The sequence below is a fragment of the Pteronotus mesoamericanus genome, unplaced genomic scaffold (assembly GCF_021234165.1).
Source record: "Pteronotus mesoamericanus isolate MK-2021 breed Mesoamerican mustached bat unplaced genomic scaffold, CSHL_Meso_final scaffold_36, whole genome shotgun sequence".
NCBI lineage: Eukaryota > Metazoa > Chordata > Mammalia > Chiroptera > Mormoopidae > Pteronotus > Pteronotus mesoamericanus.
Genome location: NW_026555313.1, coordinates 7,908,679 through 7,931,589, shown reverse-complemented (window position 1 = coordinate 7,931,589; position 22,911 = coordinate 7,908,679). Strand labels below are relative to the sequence as shown.

The window sequence follows — 22,911 nt, the reverse complement described above, 5'->3', positions numbered from 1 at the left end:
AAAAGCACATAGAACTAAACAAATACAATTTTGCTATAGTTATTATTTAAGTCAAAATACAAATGCTATCAAAATGTTTTAAAATTAAATTTAAAACTTTTCCAGTAAGTCTCTCAATCCTCTAGAATTGTACCCAGCAGGCTCCCCTCAGGGGCCAGCTTGGAACTACTCCTACTGAACCAGCAGAAAGTGCAAAGACCCGTAAGGAGAATATAGACCAAGTAAAAACCGTGTGTAACCCTATTGCCCACAACTCCATTTCCATTAGTCCGAAACAGTGCTCAGAAACAAATTTTCCACCAGTTCTACTTCTCTGATCCCCTCCCCGTTCCACTTCCTTTTCACCTTTCCGGGCGTGATTAGGCAACCAATGCCCTTACACGGGGTACAGAGTAATTCTCAGAGACTGGGAAATCCTGCAATCTCACTTCCCTGAACCTGAGGGGGGTCGGTCTGCCATGGGCAATTCTCACTCTTGCCTGGCTCGCCAAAAACTGTTTCCAAACAAATGGACCCGTTGTGGCGTCTTCTCTTTTCTGTTTTCCTTACTAAAAATATTTTTCTAAACCCTAACATAAATCTTCATTCTGTATTTAAAATTATTTCTTTGCAATAATTCTCTTTAGAATAGTTTCGGGACTATTCTGCAAACTTTCTTAATTTGACTTTTCAAACAAAACATTCATTTTCAAGAGATTTAAAAGTACAGTGGTTTTAAAATAGAATATTTCATATATAAGTACATAAAAACTAATCGAAACATATAACTAGCACACTATAACATAGTTGGATAATTAGTTGTTCTACCTCATCACAGTTAAAAACTAAAACTTGTCTTCCAAGAAGTCCCCCTAAAGCCTTGACTGATTCAGTTTTTCCAGTTCCAGCTGGTCCGTAAGGATTTCCTCCAAGTCCCATCTTCATAGCTTGAGTGAGAGTTAGATAGCACTTGTCTGTCAGTGGAGTATAAACCAGCTTGGGAGCATTACCCTACACAAAAGAAATACAAAGTTTGAATATGCATGTTTTATTTGAAATTCTAGTCAAAAAGATAAAAAGGCAACAAAAGATTAAGGTTTTCAATATAAAAAATATCCAAAATATTTTTTAATGAAAGAAACTTTCTAAAGCACAAACTGAAATTAAACTTAGTTGTTTGTTTTTTAATATATGGATTGAGAGAGAAAGGAAGTGGGGAGGGAGGCAGAAAGGGAGAGCGAAAGAGAAAGAGAGGAAAACATCAATTTGTTGTTCCACTTATTCATGTACTCACCAGCTGAATCTTGTACGTGCCCTGACCTAGGATCAAACCTGCAACTTTGGCATATTGGCACAACATGGGGCTATTTTTAACCCAGGGTATTTAAAACCCAGTTATTTTTCAAGTATGTATTCATTCTTTCCCAATTAATATATTATTAGGTTTTCCAAATAATCACTTGAGATTTTGACAATGGCACAAAGATATACTTCTAAGGCAAACAAATCCAAAAATATATAATAATCAAATGCAAAAAGTCATTTTGTTTATATTCTAAAATTCATGTAAATTATTTTCTTAAAGTTTATGATCGTCACAAATCAGAATTACTTTGGAGACCTCAAAGTTAAATTAATTTGAAAAGCTTCTCATGAAATCAATCATTTTAACTATCATATAATTTTCAAATTTTCTACTAAATTTTAGGGAAAATGGATCCTAATTCCAGCTGCAGTTTATAGAGTTTTTCCTTAATTTCGGTGCACAGACTGGGTCTCAAAATACATTTCCTTTTTGAAAGAGCCATCTGGCAACTCTCCTGACTTTTGCTTATTAACATAATTACCAAAATTTTCTGATTGATTCATTAAAAAACGGCAGAAAGGATACAGATTGATTCTTTTGAGAGTAGGCTGCATGCTTTAAGTTATTTGTCCAAAGCCTGTTTTACCTTAAAAAACATGAAAACATTCAGCAAACACTATGGCATATTTAAAATTGCACTAATGCTGGCCTTGTATAAGGAGGCACAAACCAAATTGCTTCTATTGAGGTTGCCTATATTCAATTTTATCTGAATTAAAGATATATTTCAAATTCTATATAAATGCTATTCTGAGAAAAGGTACACTTGGAGAGTTCAGTACAACATTGCCATTATTTTAAATTTTCTGTAAATAGAATGATTTTTTTGTCCTTTCTGATAAAACATCTTTTTTAATTATGATGAAACAGAAAGACAGTAACAAAAAAATTCTTGAAAGTTATAACTAAAATAAACCTTTCATCCAATAACAAATTTCTTTTAAAGTAAATAATTTATAACAGTAAAATATTTCTGCAACAAGTCATACCTGATACTCATAAGTATACTGAAGTTCAGTATCCACCATTTGAATATAACATGTGTGATCACTTTTCATATAGAATCTGACTTGTTTTTTCCAAGCCCAGTCTTCAGTAGTATGAACTTGAACTTGGTTCAGCTGTTTCACCACATCAATATTATGAATAATGTCAAGGATTAGTGCTTTAAGTTTAAGTTCCAAAATTCCAGATTCTTTATACAAATAAAGATGATTAGAGGACATGTTAGGTTGTGACTTACACATTTTACCGTATCTGTATACAGGTGATTTCTTAATTAATTTAAATAGTAATTTCATGATATATATGAATGGTATAGTAATATAAATCACACAAGCCAAAACATATCAAATCCATGAGTAATAAATACCAATTTCGTAATTTGAAAACTAAGACATCAACACTCAACAGGAGAGAGGTTCTGGTTCCCTATGAAAGGGAGTAAGCACACGCCAGCCATCTTTCCTTCCAATGGCAGATGTGAAAAATACAGACAACATGCACTGAACTGTTATTTAGGACTCTGAAAAGTAAAAAATATTAGGAAAATTGGGTAAGATGACAGAAGCGCCACCAAAAAAGTAAAGAATTTACCTTCTTCTTATTTTGTTTTCCCTTGTCTGGCATCCCTAGTCTGGGCTGCAGTGCAGCCAAAAACCCAGATTGTTGAAGGCAGGGAGAACGCCAGGAGAAGGAGTCTCCAGGTAGCTACAGTGCTGGCAGTTGAGACCCAGAAGTGCCTTAAATTTTGAGGGAAGGAAACATTCCTCTGAAATAAGAGGAGCTACGATCCTAAGAGAGTACGACAAACCCCTACTGCTCTTTTCCTCTCTATGTTCTCCCATCAATTAGCCTGGGACACGATCACAGTCACAGAGAGTGTGCAGGAAATGCAGAATATATGAAACATTAGTTTTCTGGCCAGAGGACCAAAATGGGGGCTGAAAGGAGATTGGAAAAACAATCCGATAAACTTGCTATGAACTCAGGTTCACCCCTTAGCTCTGCAGATCTCATCCTCCACATCGAACGAGAGACTTTGAGAACTGGCCACTAGATGGTACACATAAGGCACAGATCTGAACAACACGGCAGACTGTGAAAACAGAACCCACATTGGGTCCACAAGCCACGGAAGGCTTGCTGATAATTTGTGGCCTGAACCCAACATGATCAACTGCTAACTCAAAAATATCAACATTATCCAGAGGATTCAAACGAGACCCAGACTCACATAACACAACGTTCAATTCAATCCAAAATCATTCAATATACAAAAAACAAAAAAAAAACAAAACAAAAACACACCCACCTCAAGTCACATAACAAAAGTGAGAGGACTAGACATTCTCAGATGAAGAAAATCTATGAGAATTCATAGACAGTAAACAATCCTGCTCTAAAAGAAATGCTAAACAAAGTTCTTCAAAGAGAAAGAAAAATGACACCAGAAGGGAACTTGGAGTATCGGGCTGAAGGAAGGGCAACAGAAATAGTAAGCATCTAGGAAAATATAACAGATTATTTTTCTCTTCAGTCCTTTAAAAATGTATAATGGTTAAAAGCAAAAAATGTTTAACGGTTATATTATAATCTCATGGAGTTTTCAGTGCATATAGATGTAATATATAAAACAACTACAAGACAAAAATGGGAATATAAAGAAACCTATATGATGGTTAAGGTTTCTACATTTCATTTAAGTTCAATATAAAAGTTAAGCATATATAGTGTAACTCCTTAAGTAACGTCAAAAGTTGTTAGCCAGCTAAAAACAATAAATGAATTAACATAGAATCCAAAGAATGTTCAAATAACCGAAACGTAGGCAGAAAAGAGAACACTTTTTCTTACCAGTATCGCCCAAATCCTCAGAACTTGTATCAATGTCAGTATAGTGCTCTAACTTTTTCACCAGTTGTGTTTCAATCTGATGAAGACTATGATCTTGTATAGCATTTTCTACATCTTCAGTAAATTTAATCTGTTCTGCCAAGCATAATATCTATTGAATTAAGAGAAAAGATATTTTTTAAAGGTGAATTTACTTAGAAATATTTTATAAACTTAAGAAAAGACACCTTTTTCCCAAATTTTCAATTGTATATTGCATCTCTGTATCTGGATGCCTTTTTGGTACCTCAAATATTAATAGAGAAATACAGTCATAGAAAAAGCACTGTATGAGACAACCCTTATCTTATTTCTCAGAACTCTTCATATTACTCTCCAATGGCTTATTTGGTGAGTCCTAGAATCCACCAAGCTTACTGTAACATAAAGGACTTCGTACTTTCTTCCCAATTCTCCACATAAATGGCTACTTTCCAAAAGTAGGAAGCAAAGATACCAGTGTATGATACATTCTATTTATTAAAAAAAAAGTAATCTGCTGGCATTCCAAATAATCTCTCAGTATATTACTAAACCCTACCATTTTAAGTTCCAATTTTATCTTAAATTAAGATTTGTCGTATCTTTCCATCTAAATCCATAAAAGGAAACTAGCTATAGATCAGTATCAATAGCTTACATTTACATTAAAAAAATAGGAGACTCAAGATGGCAGAGGTGTGAGTGGAAGTCACACTGACCTCCTCCCAGGACTAATCTGGAATTACAACTAGATTGTGGAGAAATCACCTAGAACAAACAACTGAACAGCATGAAAGGAGCCTTATAACCTCAGACAGACAGAAGAATCAGCTTTAGCACAATCTAACTGGCAAGGAGTGTGGTAGAGACTCGAGAAGGCAGGCGGGGCACCCACAGGTGGCAGCGCCAGAAGGATATTGAAACGGCCAGTTGGATCCCCCTGAAAAGAGCAGGGTCTAAACCATAGCGGGATCTCCAGCCTACAGCACCAGAGCCCAAAAGGTACACAGAAAACAGTCATCTAAGAAAAGTGGCAGGGTTGCTCTCTGCCAGAGACAGGTGGCTGGAGATGCCAAGAGCCATTTAAAGGGCCAACTCATATATTTTTATTTGTAGCCACTTACCCTGGTCTCCAGCAAAGGCGAGGGCAGAGTGGGCTAGAGATGCCTGAGGAGAGACTGGGGAAGGAGGCTTTGGGGACAGAACTGAGAGAGCAGCCGGTGGGATCCCAGTGCTGACTCCTCCCCCATACGGCAGCAGCCATCTGGCTCAGGCAGACCACGCCCCTGAGCGGCAGCAGCGTTTGAGGACCCAGTAACCCCACTGACAGGAGGGACACCACCCCACCCTGTGGTGTCTAAGTCACCTGCTGAGTGCAGAGTGACTAGATAACAGATGAAGGACACAGCCACAGACAGTAGATTCCTGGAAGTCTCTAACAGACTGCCTAAGGTCAGAGAGGGTCAACCTCTGACATCGTTAGAGGCAGATCCAGAAAGAAAAAACAGTGGTCTACTACCATAGAGGTTCACACAACAAAGTCAAGAAATCAAGACAGATCAATTTAAGAAGCAGAGCCAAAAAAAAAAAAAGTCTCACAAATAATGGGAAGACAAAGAAGCACCCCCCAGTCGAAGGGAAATAAGGAATTCCCAGAAGGAGAACCAAAAGAAATAGAGGCAAGTAAACTATCAGTTATTGAGTTCAAAACAACAGTTCTCTAAGGAAGCTCAATGGGCTCAGTGAGCTCAGAGAGAATCACAAAAAACTACAGGGAAACTACGAGGAACTTACTTCAAACTATATCACCATGAAAAAGGACACAGAAACTATCAATAAGAGACAAGAGGAAATGAAGAATACACTTTCTGAATTGAAGAACACAGAAGAAGGAATCAAAAGCAGGCCGGATGAAGCTGAGGACCGAATCAGCGAGCTGGAGGATAAGGAAGATAAAAGCTCCCAGAAAGAGCAAGAAAATGAAAAAGGACTCCAAAAGAATGAAGAGGCGTTGAGGGAAATGCAGGACAACCTGAAATGTAATAATATCCATATAATAGGGATACCAGAAGGAGAAGAAGAGGAGCAAGTGATAGGGAACCTGTTTGAAAAAATAATGATGGAAAACTTCCCTAATTGAAGGAGAGAAAAGAGTCACACAGTCCAGGAAGCACAGAGGGCCCCATATAAGAGGAACCCAATGAGGCCCACTCCAAGACACATCACCATTAAGAGGGCAAATATCAAAGACAAACAGAGAATCTTAAAGGAAGCAAGGGAGAAAGAGGTAGTAACAAATAAGGGAGCCCCGATACAACTAGCAGCTGACTTCTCAAAAGAAATACTACAAGCCAGAAGGGAACAGCAAGAAATATTCCAAGTCATGAAAAGCAAAGGCCTGCAACCAAGGCTGCTCTACCCCACAAGGGTCTCAATTAAAATGGAAGGCAAAGTAAGGAGTTTCCCAGACAAAAGAAGGCTAAAAGAATACACCTCCGCCAAACCAGCACTGCAAAATATGCTAAAGGGACGGCTTTAAGAAGATGAAGAAAAAGAGTCTATGAGTACCCAGTTCCTTCACAGTCACCAATACTTGATATTACCAGTATTTTTTAATATGTATTAATCTGATTGTAATAATGTTATTTTAATTGTTCCTTTATTATTTGTTGAAATTAAACCTGTTTACATATTCATTTTTAACCCACCTGAATATATTTTGTTTAATGTGTGAAATAGGGCTCTGTACTTGTTTTATTTCAAGTAATAGTGGTCCATGCTCCTGATTTGTTTAATAAGCCTTATTTTCCCCATTGATTTAAAATATCAATTTAATCATATATTACATTGTTAGACTGAGATACACGTTTGTTTCTAGAATGCTCATTATATTTCATTGATCTGCTTGATTATTTCTGTGCTGGTGTCATGTTTTAATTGCTGAGACTTTGCAATGGATTTAAATTTTTTAATATTTTATAATAGATTTTGACATTTAAAAAAATAAATAAAATCAGTCTGCATTTAAAAAAAGAAAAAAAAAGAAGAAACTCCTACCTTTTGCGACAACATGGGTGGAACAGGACAATGTTATGCTAAGTGAAATAAGCCAGTCGGTGAAAGACAAATACCTTATGATCTCACCTCTAAGAGGAATCTATTCATCAAAATAAACTAACAAACGAAATAGACCACAGGCAAGGAAACATGGCGCAGACTGAAAGTGACCAGAGGGATGGGGAAGGAGGACAATGGTGGAAAGGAGGAGAAGGGACTAAACAAAGAACATGTATGAATGACCCATGGACATGGACAACAGAGTGGGAATTGACTGTGGGAGAGGGGGGCGGGGTGGGATGTGTGGAGGAGGGCAAAGGGGAAAAAACTGGGACTACTGTAACAGAATAAACACGATTTAAAAATTTAAAATTTTTAAAAAAATGAAATGTTCACACTGCTTCAGAGAGTTTCTTTAATAGTACCTATATAGCAAGGTTACTAATAAATTATGAAAATTATATATTTAAACACTTGTCTTTCAAAACATATTAAAAAGTTTTACACATTTACTAGATGAACAAGGTAAACCAATATGCTCCTTTAAACTAAAAATAATCCATCATATAAAAACACTAAACATATTCATCAATTACTAGTGAACAGACTGTCTTTCTTTTTTTTTTTTTTTTGGTCCAAGCAAAGTGTAAGCAATAAATTTTGCAGCAGTATTTTTTCCAATGACTTGTAAATCCTTTCCCACCCCATATTAAACAAGCAGCTTCCAAAATTTAAGGGTTACATTGAAGAGTCAGAGTATCCGTTACACTTGCATTCTACACACACACAGACACACACACGCGCGCGCCGCGCGACCCCCCTTACATTAGGTTATCTGAGAGGTTTCCTCCCAATTTGGGGAAGAAACTTTTCACATCTTGGACTGTTAACATCTGGTTCTGAATGGAAGAGAGAACACAGCATATACAGCAATTCAAACCTTAAGCGAACCTGCTGATGTTGAACTTCAATCTTAAAATTTAATCCATTCTACACTTTGTATCTTATTTTCCTGTGTATTTGAGTGATCCTTTCCTACCTGTTTTTGGTACAAGTCATCATTTAAGGAAAATTGGACAGTTAAATAACTTTGGTAAACTGAAGTATAGCAATACTTATATGAGCAAAATAGCTCATACCTTTGAAACTGAATTCTACAGTCTAGTGTCACTGAGATCAAACTCGGGCCAGGTCGACCGTGGAAACCGCACGGAAGACTGCCGAGGCAGGACTACTACTCCGTGGGAGCGGATTTCCTGGTTATTTGCCTGTGTCTTTGCACCACTCACAAAAATCACTCAGGAAAAAAACCATTAAAGCTGTGGTGCTCTAACTTAAATCCTTAATTTTTGGCATCTTTAAAGCGTGGAAGTACTTAAAGAGCAGTGCATAAATATAGAACATCTTCCTAGAATATCTTTACATTAACATCTAACATTAAAACAAAAAGCAAATAAATGCATAATCTATGTTCATTTTCAACAGATCAGACTTCCCACAAGCTCTGCCTATCCTCTGAATGGCTTCATCTGACTTTGAAAAGCTCTGTGCCAGCAGATTGGTTACTTCAGCCATAAAATAAAAGCCAAACACAGTTCTTAAAATCTCTGTTTGGAATGTCTAAAACATGTACTGCTTGTGCCCCATCAGGTTGCATAGTCCTGAACAAGCTCTTCACACATGACACAATGTAGCCAGAAAGCAGGCGGGGAGACGTTATTTCAGCTTAACTGCACTGACAATATTTACACCTCTTAACTTACCACACAAAATACTATTGAACTGTCATCTCATTTGTGTGAAATGATTGAAACATACAAAAAAATCAGGACAGGAAAAAATCTAACGTCAGACTTTAAGTGACAATAGTAAAGGCAATCTAAAGAGTAACAGCACAGTTTTCCTTGTTAGTGGTTTTAAAATGCTTATTAAACGAGGGATGAGTTCACTTGCTGAGATATTTGAAATACAACTTTATTCTGATTCTAAATAGAAAGGAACGGGAATGACAGTAACAAACAAGGTTTCTCCACTGAATGTTGTGATGCGACTGCCGCAGTCTTAAGAGTTGAAAATCAATAAGGAAACAACTGCGTTCCAAAACAGCGAAATATGCAGGTCCAACAAATGAAGGTGTTTTTAAACAGCCACATTCACTCCGAAGCCCATTCGCCTCTCAGCACCCCACAGATCAAGCACAGGTTCTACTTAGCTAGATAATAAAGTGGCAAACATGCTGCACCACTAACATCACAGGACAGCTGCCTATAAAACTAGACTTCTGACGCTAGGCTCCAGCTTCCCTTTCTCACAGGTCGTCGTCCTCATGAGGCAGAGCGGTGGTCTGAGCAACCTCGAGGTCGTGCTCATACTGTGCTGCCAACGCTGGGTCCATGACGACCTCCGGTGGGGCGAGAGCAGGCACAGCGGTTTCTAAGTTAGGGTCTCCGATTAGTTTTCTAGCGAGCCAGAGGAAGGGCTTTTAGAGTTGTAGTTACTTTTGGCAGAAATGTCGTAGTACTGAAGGTTCTTCTTTCAGTGGAAGATGATGGACTGCGCCTTGACTTTTCTGTCCTTAATGTCTACCTTGTTGCCACACAGCACGATGGGGATGTTCTTGCACACCCGCACCAGGTCCCTGTGCCAGTTAGGCACGTTCTTGTAAGTGACTCTCGAGGTGACATCGAACATGATGATGGCACACTGGGCTTGGATGTAGTAGTCGTCCCGGAGGCCGCCGAACTTCTCCTGGCCCGCCGTGTCCCAGACGTTGAACTTGATGGGCCCTCGGTTGGTGCGCAACACCAGCGGTTGGACCTCCACGCCCAGGGTGGCTACATACTTCTTCTCAAATTCACCCGTGAGATGGCGTTTCACGAACGTGGTCTTCCCGGTCCCACCGTCGCCAACCAACACAAGTTTGAACTGAACTTGGGGTTCTCCTTGGGCGGCCATGGTGATGTGACTTCCAGAAGCGTCTCCCCGCCCGTCTGATTGAGAGCCCAGACTGTCTTTCTGACATACACTTTTCAGCACCCAGATGAGTATCATCGAATGCTTCAATTTATCAGATTAACTCATTTAGTTCTCTATACACACATCTTACAATTTAATATAGCCAGCTAACCTGTTGTCTTGCTTTAACTTAAAACACTGTGTAAATATCATAGCAGATTTCTTTTATAGAAGAGCAAGCCAATTAGTAACTCTTTCAAGGACAAAGTTATCTGCCATACTTCGTAGCACAAAACTCACCAATTTCTTTAATCAGATATATGGTGAAGCATTTAAACAGATCCAAATCTGCTTTTTTTGTGAAAAGACTTTGCTCTTTAACTTTCACATGAAATTGTTCACTTACCAACTCTACACTAATTCTGATACATAATTCTTTTTCAGCAACACTTGAATTTCTGTATTTTAAATGCAAATCAGTCATCTCAATTTGTAATAGTTTGCTATACAATTTCTGTGAGAGGCTAACAGAAATGACAGTCAAGATACTTTTTGGCTAACTGTCAAGTCAAGTTACCATTAAGACATCTGCACAGGCACTAATATTATTAGTTATCTATAATGTAATGGTCATTAATGGTGCTCTGCAAACATGTTATGATTTAACCATCAAAATGAACCATCAAAGTCAGTATTATTACTCTCTCTTAACTAAGTCTCAAAAAGAATCACTCAGGGAATAACTTGAAAAGGCAGGATTTGAATCAAAGTCTGTCAGATTCTTTCTACTTTAGTAGATTCTTTCTACTAAATGTTTTAATCTGAAAAGCATATAACTTTGAAAACTTTGATAGGTTTTCCTGTGAGAAATCATAGAACATCTCAATGCCTACCTTTCATGGTTCCTAAGAACTAAAGTTCCTGATGTCCTAATCCTATAGGGCTAGTCTCAACCATCAATAAAACAAATCCTGAACGAGGCAGAATACTTAACACAATCCTTAGTTCTACATTTAGGTAAGGCCTGGAAGAAGTTTTGTAAGATTCTTATCTAGTAGCCAGTGTTTCAGGAATGAGTTCCTATAAACATAAAGCTGCAATACCCACTGTGTAACCTAGCTCTCAGCTCTGCTGCCAACACGTTAGTTCAGTGGTATCACCATACTTCACATCTACACTAACACCCTGCTAAATTCCTGTCCGTACCAACATCTTAGGTAATTCCATGGGAGGGGTGGGGGACAGGATTATATATCAGGTGCCTTTCTATCACTGATGGACAAATACATGGACAGAAGAAGCTGCTGCATGACTGATTGTCCCTCCCCATTCCATTCCCCACCACTTGGGTTGCTTAGATCTCAGCATGCCTTCTGCTTGAAAGCATCTGAATTATGCCAAACTAATGGAGAGAGACAAGAACTTTACAATGCAGTTCTTCCCTCACATTGTACATTTGAGGCAACTGAGACTCAGAAGTTAAACAATTTGTCAGCGATAACTGTTAGATAAAGGGAGTACAGAGATGCCAGCTGTCTCAGCCCCATGACCTCCAGGTCAGGGATCATCCCATGATACCGTGTTTACCTTTATTCCAGACATAAGCCTCCTTACCTGTGAAGGGAACAAGGATGGGTCAACTGCACCTTGAGAACTTCGTCCAGTAGTAACACATTCTGTCAACAACTGTCTCAAAGTTTGCTTCATTTCCAAGGCCAAATCATTTAACCAAGTCTGAAAATAAAGTCAGAAGATGTCATAAAAGAGGTATATAATCTGTTGACTAACCCTATTCTTTTATTCCAGGACAGTGGATTATAACTTCTTATTTACTCCTACAAAATACAATGCAAACATTTAAAAAGTAACGCTGTCATTTCATCATTATGACTAATTAAACTAGATAGCTGGACCAATAAATCAGAGGCAAAATAACTAGCTAAGTCCCCTGGCGCACACTATCCTGATGACCTCAAATTCAAAAACTTGCAGCCATAGGAAGAGACTGTTTAGTCAGGATGAAATATGTTATTTGAAAGATTAAGCTGCCTCTTTGAATAAAACTAATTTTGATTCAAGATCAAACAATATATGTTTTCACTCATGTGATTATAGATAAAATAAGTGAAAGTTAAAATAACGATTGATAAAAATTACAATAAATATTTATGAATCACTACTTTAAAAGACTATCATTTGCAATAAATCTAAGGGCAAGAACTACAATCTTAAATAGCTTTTCATCATGACTTACTTTAACACTAAGTTCTAGCTTTTTATCATCACTCTAAGTTCTAGCCTTTCTTTTTAACTTTAGAGCACTTTCTGATATTAAAAACAGCATGATGCTTTACTCAGCTCAAAGCCACAGAAGCAAAATAGTGAGAATCTCTGTACAAAACAACAAAGACACATACTCTGATAATCATCGTAAGAGCTCTCAGACTTCTATTTTCCTTCTCTGCAAATAATTGCTCTAGCCCAGCTAGTAAAACTTAAGCTCTTCCTCTCTCTGTTCATCTGGTCCCAGCAAAACTAAAGAAAGGAAAACAACAGCAAAAAGCAACAAAACTCTCCAACCAACGTGAAAGTTTCTTAACAAAACTGTGCTTTCAATCATCTGATAAAATGTTGAGGCCTAATCAGAGAGAGACCTTTGGGTAAACTGTATAAATACATGCATGATAAGACATGGCCATTGACTTCAGTTGGAAGATAATTTTGAAACCTGAAAATTATACTCCAATGTGATGCAACCTATTGCTATTTGGTTTTGACTGTACACCTGTAATAGGCCTTTGATAGTTCACTTCCAGTCCTACACAACCAATTACTCATAACTATGCTATAAATGCACTAGCATCAAACTTATGAGTGCACCTAAATCATCTTATACATCTCATATTTTAAGAAGAGATCTAAGAAGACTTACCAAGGACTTATGTTCCAAACACTACATAATGTACTTAAAGACAGTTATCTCATTTAATTTTCAATAGAAAGCCTTTGCAACAATAGTAAGATTCCCATTTTACAGATAAGGAAATAGATTCTAAGTCCCATAACAGTAAGTTTTGGAGCTAAGATTAATATCAAAGTCTTTTTGACTCCAAAGCTAAAGCTCCTTTCATACTTACATATATAATGCCTGCCTTCCAAAGACTAAAAATCCATGTTCTCTTTAATATCAAATCATTCTGAACCAAAAAAAAAATCCTTTTCTAAAGATATGAATTTCCTAAAAGGCCTAAATTAGACAACTTTACCCTTCAAATTAACAAAGTAATTTTTGATACAAAGTTTATTTATGTTCATACTTGAAAAAGAATTACTTACCTCTACATTATTTGATAAAAGAACTTTATTTTTAAAAGGTACAACTTCTCCCTCTAAAGATTTCATTGCAGTTATGTGTTTTGATTCCTCATCAAAACACACACTGTTAATGCCTATAATATAAAAGCAACAATTTAAATACAAAATGATTAAAGATAATTATTAAACATCATATGACCACCACATAGTATGTACCTCATAATATACATTACAATGCAGTAAAATTGTGTTTATTCTATTATATAATGTAATGGAACAGCTTTTCATAATCAAAAATGGGAAACAGCCCACGCCCATCAACAGGTAAATGAATAAACTATGGCATAGTCAAACAATGAAATGCTATTTGGAAATTAAAATAATAAAATATAGTTGTAGGTATCTCAAAAACATTATAATGGGGGGGAAGCCATAAATAAATGAATGCACACAAATGATATGACACAAAAAGATGAGAGGAAGGGAGGAGGACAAATAGGACCTTCCCCAAAATCTGCACATCGCTTTATATTTAAAAACAGCAAAGAAAACCTAAACACATTATCTAATTTTGATCCTCAGAAAAACCCTGTAAGTTATTATTTTCAAAATGTCAGAGAGGTAATAATTAATTAACAACTGACTAATAAGTGGTAGAGCCTGGATGCAAGCCTTCTGAGGCCAAGAGCGCTTTCCCCTGCCTCCCATAGCCTACAGTTACAGATATAAACACCTGGAAGCTACGGATGTGCAGTGGTTATAAATACTTCTGTAAAGCACCAGAGAGTAAATATTTTAGGTTTTTACAAGTCACAGGTCTCTGTGTCAACTACTTTAACCAGCACTATTAGCAAAACAGCAGCAATAAAAAATAGTGTTCCAACAAAACTTTATTTAAGAAGAAAAATGGCAATGAGCCAGGTTTTGGCCTGTGCGTCTATATATAGTTTGCTGACCCTAATTATAAGTGAAGATAATGAAAATTTTCGTCTTCTTAAAGTTATTTTGAAAAATATAATTCTTTTCCAACAAATTATTTTAAGAAAAAAAATCATCATTATTTTTGTGGCAAACCAATTCCATTTGCAATTAACCAACAAATGCGATTCAACGAAGTTAAAGAATATAGCACTATTACTCTACACTTTTTTCAGATAATTTTATTTATTTTCATAAAATAATTATTAGCACCATACAATCTTACCTATTTCCATACAGTAATTATTATCTATATACAAATCACTCCTAATCTTACATCTCCATCCCAGCTCTCTCTGCTGCAAATGATTGGCTATTGGATATCTCCACTTGAATGTCATTCAGGAGACCTTAAACTTAGTAAAGAAAGGACATATTCTCCTTTACTTCCAAGCCTCTGCAGAGCCTATTCAGTCTGCCTCCCCATCTTTCTTCTAGCTAAGACCTATACGTTCTTCAGATTTCATGTTAAAAGTCACTGTCTTTGTGATATCCCAAAACTAATTTAAACACCTTCATAGATGCAGGCATAACACCATGTACTTATATCAACCATAGAAATTGCCATTCTATACTTGTCAACTTACTAGCTTATCTCTCACACTAAATTCTAAGTTTTTTTGAGTGTACAACCTCTATTTTAATTAATAGTCTACATAAAAGTCTAATATTACGTCTGGCAAATAGCTGAAACTCAATAAATGTCTATTGAATAAATGTTGAATATTACCAGCAAACAGCTTCTTAAGGTGAGACTGAATTACTGAAGGGTTTGTAGACTGGCCCAGTATTTCTAACAAATCATCATCACCAATAAAATAAAATCTTGGAAATGCTGAGCGTTTTTCCTAATAAAAATAAAACAAAAAGAATAGACTTCTCTTTTCAAATAATTATTATAGTAAGAAGTTTATAATTTATTATATAAAGATTTAAAAAAAGAAAAACATGCCTCCAAAAATTCATTTAATGATTTCTGACATCTTTGAAGCTGATCAAGTATTGTCAGTAGAGAATTTCTGATTCCTGCATGAGCAGTTAACGTTGTGACTCTGTTGTCTTTCTTGATGTCAGTCATTATTGATCTACAGAAGAAAAACAGTCATTTTCACATCTACGGTTTTTGATATTGATATATTTATTTTATTTTTTAATCTGCTTAAAACATACTACATGTAACTATACAACAAGCAACTCATAATTATGCTTCTAATAAATAATACTAAAAATTAATAATATCCCATTATCATTTTTACCTCCCCATATTGCAAATCCTTTCATTTCATTTAGTCATTAATCAAATAGTAAGCCCCACAAAATGGAGCTAGTAGTCTAATGACAAAGAAAAACATTAAATAATTTCTCAAAGCATTTAAGTGAAATTATGATACCTGCTAAAAAGGAAAGTTACAAAGAACTATTAAAGTGGCTAACAGGGCAACCCTAATCTATGGCTTCTTTGAGGAAGTAATTGAAGCTGAGATGATGAATGAAAAGAAAAAGCTGGTGATTACAAGGGAAACAGTCACTGGCAAAGATCCTGGAAGAAGTTTGGTATGCCTGAGAAACTAAAGGCTAGAGCCACTAAAGCAAAACAGAGAGTAGTACAAGAAAGGGTACAGAAATGGACAAGGATCATTCTTTATCCTTAGAGCAAAAGAAAAGCATTTTAAAGTTTTACTTAAAGCAATAAAGGAAAGAAGTGATGAAAACTTCATTTAGAAAAAAATTACTCTAGCTATCGTATGAAAAACTTATTAGAGAAGACAAGAATAGGTCAGAAAGGTAAGCAGCAAAGTTAGTGATAACAAAAAGTATTTTAAAATAAAATCGAACAAATATAAAAGATATGTTAAAATATATTAAGTGGGTTAGAATCAACAGAGATTGATTAATTTAATGGATTTGAAAATGGCAGGAGATGTCAAAGGTATCCTATTTCTGCTTTGAGCAATTGGGTGGTACCATTTATTGAGACAGAAATCTGGAAGATAAAAGATCTGTGGGAAAGGGATAAACTTAAAATTTTAGTTCTGACTTATTGATTAAAAATGCTTAGTATAATCTTAGCTCAGAAGAGAAATATGGGCTTGACATAGAGGTTGAAGAGATATCAGCAAAGAGAAGAGAACTGATGCTTAGAGTGCCTAAGATCCCCTAAGAGAAAATACAGGGTAAGAAAAGAATCGAAGGCTGAAACCTTGGGAATATCTACATTTAAATGTTTTGAGAGGTCTCGGTACTAGGAACTAAGAGTAGAACCAGGGAGACAGGCAAAAAAAAACAGGTGAGGACAGTATCACAGAAGCCAAGGGAAGAGACTTCAAAGAAAAAAAAGAGTTGTTTAACTCTTTAAATATTAATCAGAGATAAATCAAAATAAGGAATGAAAAATGTCCATCAAATTTACAACGGCAAAGGTATACATTGGTTAACTTTCAGAAATATCAGGTATATATACAGAATGATAAATAAGACGCCAATTCAAAATGGTTCAAAAAGTACACAGTTGAACTGGGGGAAACAGCTCCTCAGAAACAGCTATGTATCCAGTAAAGAAAGAACTGGAATGCACAGATGACTCTAATACTGTAAAGGTAATTATCTTCTTTTAAACACCTTAGAATATGAATAAAAACTGCCATTTGTGTCTATGTCTTACGTAGTTGTACTGACCTAAAATCTTCATCGACTCTGTTGAAGCGTGTCTGTTCTTTCGGCAATGCTCCACGGCCAAAAATGGGTTCCAAATACACCCACTTTCTCTGAATATGGTTTAAATTCTGCAGGTACTCATCTAACTCTGCCAGTTTTCTTTCCCAAATTGACACTTTATCTTCAAATCCTTTGTAATAAGGAGAATCCTTTAAGGACTGAAGAAGGCATCTATTATCTCCAACCTGATTTACTATGTCTTTCCAGTCTTTAATCAGCTTGATGTTTCGACTTTGGCTGTCTTCATAATCAGTCAATGTAAATACTGCTCCAACTCCCCAGAGATCAAGTTCACGTAAAGCTTCTCTGATTGTAACTTCACCTTGTGCTCGACTATTTAAATCCTGTTTAACACAAAGTATCCATATTTATTATTTCAACATCAATTATCAAATAAATAAATTGTAAGGAATCTGTTTTATACGAAGATATTTTTATCTGGCTTTATATATGACAAAAAAATGTAAGTGGATATAATTTACACGCAATGAAAGAGAATTATACTGGCTAACGTATCCATGGATATCAGACACCAAGTATCCAGGTTCACATGGTCAAAGTATATACAAAGGTCTGCCTTATGATTTTTACTTCTAAAAAAGAAAAACAGAAAATTCAAGCATCCATAGCAAAACACAAAACAATCTGGTTCATCTGAGGTTTTGCATACCTTATACATTTTATTGTAACTTCATTATAAGTTCTGATACATCTAAAGTGATTAGCAATCATCCACTATGTTTAGATAGAGAATAGAACAGTTTGACATCAGGAGTTCTTTTATTATTATATTGAATGGGCAGAACACAACACAGAAAGTCTGACACTTATGATAGAATTGTGACAAGTTTTACTTTCACCTGAAACCTTTTCTAAATCTGAGTACCAAATTGGTTCTTGGTTTACCTCTCTGCTTTTTTGGTATCCTTTGGCTTCTACTTATAATATACCCCAAGATTTTAAATGTATTACATGTAAGATGATTTGTATTTTTTTCATATTTTGATCAAAGCTGACTCCATTCTTAAAATAAGACATTTTTTTATTTCACATGTTTTCTCTCTCTCAAAGAATGGGTTTATATTATTGTTTCTATAGTCCCATACACAGAGCTAGATATATTCAGATGTATTACTAATGAAAGAATGATGGAATAATGGAACACTGTCACTAAAAAAGGAAAAAAATTTAACTTGCTGTTTTATTATATAACCAAATACAAAGTAAAATCACATGTGCACAAAGGTCAGACATATGAGATACTTATAAAGGTGATTCTTACTTTAAGGTCTGAGGCTTTGGCAACAATTGTATCAGCTAATCTGAGAAGATCACCAAACAGTAACTTCTCTAGACTAGTTCCCCTTGGAAGGCCAAGTAGACGAAAAAGGTCAAGCCAGTGATCTGGAGAAAGATGTTCCCCTCTCACATATTTCAAGACAGGAATTACAATCTGTTAAAAAAAAAAAAAAAAGATATATGTATATACACAGTACACACATATGAGCAAAATGCAAATTTTCATTTACTGTTCTGGTTATTAAGTATAAAAATTTTAATCATTTTATTTAACAATCTTGAAATCACAGTCAAACAGAAATTGTATAAAACTTTTCATTATGGATACACACTAATCACACTTTGTAGCTGGTATTTTTATTTTAGGATATGGCTTATACCCTATATATGCTAAATGATCCATATCCTAAATTTCTTAGGAAATATAGTCTGATTTATAATTTTAGCCAGAAATTTCTTTTATAGCTTCTTTCAGATTGGCAGCAGAAGTATCAATTATTTCTATGGTTTATCTATACTTCCTATTTTATTCATGTAATGGAATTATTGAAAAATATAAGAACTAAGATTACAGTTCAGTCATTACATAATAAAAAGATACATGAAAGTTTCAAGATCATTTGTAAATAGTAAGTAAAACCATCTTACTTTATATTTGTCAACTTCTGATTGTAATTTCACTGTCATTACTGAATGTTCTTCAACTTTCCTTAATCTGTCATGCCAAATCATCAAAAATTCCTCAAACAGGTATGTCTTAGTCCTACAAAATACCACAAACACACCTTAAATTTAACTTGCATCCCAAAAAACATTAAAAACTGTAAAATCTAAATACTGTTTATGAATCAAACCGAAAAGTAATCCAGTCTTCATTGGCCATTTCCTGAAATCCTTGCTGAAACTCTTCATAAAGTGCCCAAATTTGTGCACAGCCCTCAATGTCTTTAGAGATGCTATTTGCCAAAGAGAAGTTGGGCTCTTCTAGTCCAAAATGATGGCAATCATCACTATTAAAAAAACAGTGAAATATCATTAAATTTTCAAAAAAAGGAAAATTGTTAAATATCAATATTATTTAACTGTGTTCCCGGTGTGTGTTATAAGCATGTGTATTTGATAGTGGAGGTACACAGTGCAAGTCTATGCCAATATTACATGAGAATTTTACTTAGTCATGAGCTTTTCCAAATTCATTAATATAAATTTTTTACAAAATAGTCAAAGTGAGGTTGGTAATATATATAAATATATTTTATGTATATTATATATAATATGTAATGAATATTCAAATTGTATATCTTTATGGATTAATCTGAGAATATTCTCAATTGAAAGGGTTATCTTTTAGAATCAAGGATATCCTTCATCTATTTGGTACAATGCCATTTCATAAATGATACTAAAATCTCTATTCACCTATGAAAACAATTAGTTTATAGCTACACTTGCCTAAATAGACCAAACCTAAAACAATGCTCAAATTTAATAGCCTATAGTATTATAACATAAAACAACAAATTCTTTCTTTGAGTTGTCTTTTTTATTTTGCTAGATTCATTTTTTATAAGTCTCCTAATGAAAGTAATTTTCCATTAATATTATATATTCCATGTTTTTAATGAGATCACAGAAAGTATTCCAAATCCCTAATTTAACTTTTCAACAAATTTAATTATCCATTTTTAGACCTAACCAGTATTTGCTTCTCTCTTAATATCCTTATATAATCTAACCGCAACTCCTAGAAAAGCAGTAGCATGAGCACTTGTTATCTGTTGAAGTTTATAGAGAAATACATAAAGATAACAGATATAAGAAATTACTAAAAATATACAAATATAAAACATTTTTTTCAAGTGAGTACTATCGGTTTTAAAGAAAAAACATACACCAGCTTTTTTCTTATGTCTTCAAGATCATCAAATTCAATTTTTTTCTCTTTTATTAACTTTGCACTTTTATCAAGAGTATTTTGCTGGCCTCTCTCAATAACATCATCACCAGGCTTCAGCTGGTTCCAACGAGCTTGAAATTTTTCCAATTCTTGATAATAGATCTGAAGACGTGATTTCACATTTCCTTTCATTACTTCAATCTATAAACCAACAGAGTATCATTTAATTCAGAGTAATATCTCACCTTATTTTCATATTTCTATTTCTATTTTCCATTTCAGTGATAAATAGCAATACCATTTTTCAAAAGATTTTTTTAATTATTGAATTCAAGTTCAATAAAATAATTAAAATGCATAAAATCAGATCACAAATTTACAACAACAGATAATCCACAAACATCGTTTGGAAATAATTCATGTGATTAACAGCACCCACCAGAAAAAGGCAACTTGATTAAAAAAAAGAAAAGGCTACTTAATGACTGCCCGTTATCCTACCTAAGGGCATTCCTCAGTCTCCAGTACAGCTACAGGGTAGACATGAGTGCAACAGATACGTGCACCTTCCAGGCTCACCCGGTAAAAGATACCATACACAGTCAGCAAAGAAATTTTTTATAAGAAAGACTGAAAATAATATTACATGCATTCTTGAATGTCAGTGGGTAAAGATAACCTATGTGAAATGGTCATAATTATATAAAGTTTTTCATTATATAGAAGTACTGAGGGAGGTCAATTTCACTGGCAATATAAAATTCTTATAAACCTGAGTTACAACAGACTACAGATAAGCAAAACATCTTATTGAGAAAAAATTAAGTTTCCACTTTAACGAAACGACTAAAAGGTTCTTACCTGATCTTTAATCATAAGTTGGTGACTCTCCATCATCAACTCAAATTTATCCCATTTAGCTTTCAGATTGCTAATTGTTTCTAAACCTCCACCTGCCACAGTTCGTAAAAGTCTGTTTTTATCTTCAGCTTCTTGAAATAAGGGCAAAATCTAAAGATAAATAAAAAATTTTGTGAAAAAGAACCTACTTTATTAAATTTCTTAAAATTCTATTACTTTTAATTTCAGTTTCATAATTTGCTTTTTAAAAATCAAGATATTTCCTTTTAAATAATTTGTTAAATTCCTGGATATAAAGTTTCTAATGCTTACTTAAGTATTATTATTATATACAAACTCAGCCAGGGCACTCTGACATCAGACGTTAAAAAAGGAAAACAGAAGTGTAAATTTGAGACTGAATAAAACCATAAATCCATAAAGAAAATACTATAGCTGTTCAAAGTAAAAAGGTTTCCAAAAGAACTGAAATGACTGATTATCTCAAAGTGTAAGTTAACTAAGTTATCCTACTTAATGAAGAGAGAAAAGCCATAGAACAGATGAATCAATAAAATCAAACTCCTGCATTCAGTTTCTACTTGAAATGTCCTGAGTTGTGTACAGTTAGTTTGTTCAACACTCTAGGTACAGGAATAGGTGCTAAACTGCTTGAATTGCTTCTAAGTCTTTAAAGCTCTGTAAAACAGCAGCGTCCTTTAAATTAATACATGTACTTTCACTAATCAACAATGCAAAAATGTCCATTGAAAGATTTTTTTAAGTGACTGTGTATACTTAATAAACAACAAAAAAAAAAATCAAAAATATATCAATGACCAGTTTACAATCCCTGAGCAGGATCAGTTCGATCTAAGAAACAAAGAAAACCAAAGGACCAAGGAGCCACACTGTACTATAAAAACCAGTAAGACAAGACAAAAAATGGAATCAGATTCTTATTTTCTACATGAGAACAGAACTGAAGTTAACCTGTAAAGACCACAACAATTTCCTGGTCTATCTGCCTCCATTCTTATACTCCTTCAAAAACATACAGCAAAGGAGAGACATACCGAAACACCATTCTACACATCTTGTTCCTAAAGACCCAGCATGACTCCCCAGTGTCCACAGAACAGAGCTTAACATCTTTAATGTGGCTCACAGGACCTAATTCTGCCTGCCTCTTCATACTGACTTGTGTCACTTCTTTCTGCCTCGTATGTTGTTCCCAGCATACAACATTAATTTCTCTCGGATTTTGTGATGATACACTCCATGCTTTTCCTCCCACTTGTTTCTCAATCTGCTCTGCTGCCACCTCCTCATGGGCTTGAACTCTGAATTTTGGAATGCTCACAACTGCCTATACCTTCTACTGCTTGCTTATCAACAAGGTGGTCTTAATCCAAACCCATGGCTTTAAATACCATGGATGTAAAAATGACTTCCAAGTTTGTATCTCTAATTTTACCTTTACTCCAAATTCAGTATTCCTCATTCATCTCCTACCTGACATCTCAGTGACCACCACTTCCAGTCTCCAAACACCTTCCTAGTCATCCTCATCTCAGCAAATGATACCATTAGCTTTACCAGCTGCTCAAGCATAAAACCTAGGACACATGTT

General features: G+C 35.1%; 1 protein-coding gene and 1 pseudogene across 1 annotated transcript in view; both read right to left on the bottom strand.

Moving 5' to 3' along the window:
• Positions 1-22,911, bottom strand: part of DYNC2H1 (dynein cytoplasmic 2 heavy chain 1) — a 315,287-nt gene that overhangs the window by 256,576 nt on the left and 35,800 nt on the right. Inside the window, exons 21-33 of the mRNA XM_054592495.1 lie at positions 21,300-21,449; positions 20,434-20,639; positions 19,396-19,551; positions 19,190-19,304; positions 18,525-18,695; positions 17,204-17,586; positions 15,480-15,612; positions 15,258-15,375; positions 13,571-13,683; positions 11,849-11,968; positions 4,202-4,352; positions 2,335-2,540; positions 808-990 (exon numbers count right to left, since the gene is read on the bottom strand). Coding sequence (XP_054448470.1) covers positions 808-990; positions 2,335-2,540; positions 4,202-4,352; positions 11,849-11,968; positions 13,571-13,683; positions 15,258-15,375; positions 15,480-15,612; positions 17,204-17,586; positions 18,525-18,695; positions 19,190-19,304; positions 19,396-19,551; positions 20,434-20,639; positions 21,300-21,449 — 2,205 coding nt within the window. The remainder of the gene's footprint in view (positions 1-807; positions 991-2,334; positions 2,541-4,201; positions 4,353-11,848; positions 11,969-13,570; positions 13,684-15,257; positions 15,376-15,479; positions 15,613-17,203; positions 17,587-18,524; positions 18,696-19,189; positions 19,305-19,395; positions 19,552-20,433; positions 20,640-21,299; positions 21,450-22,911) is intronic.
• LOC129086004 (GTP-binding nuclear protein Ran-like) lies at positions 9,461-10,275 on the bottom strand (annotated as a pseudogene).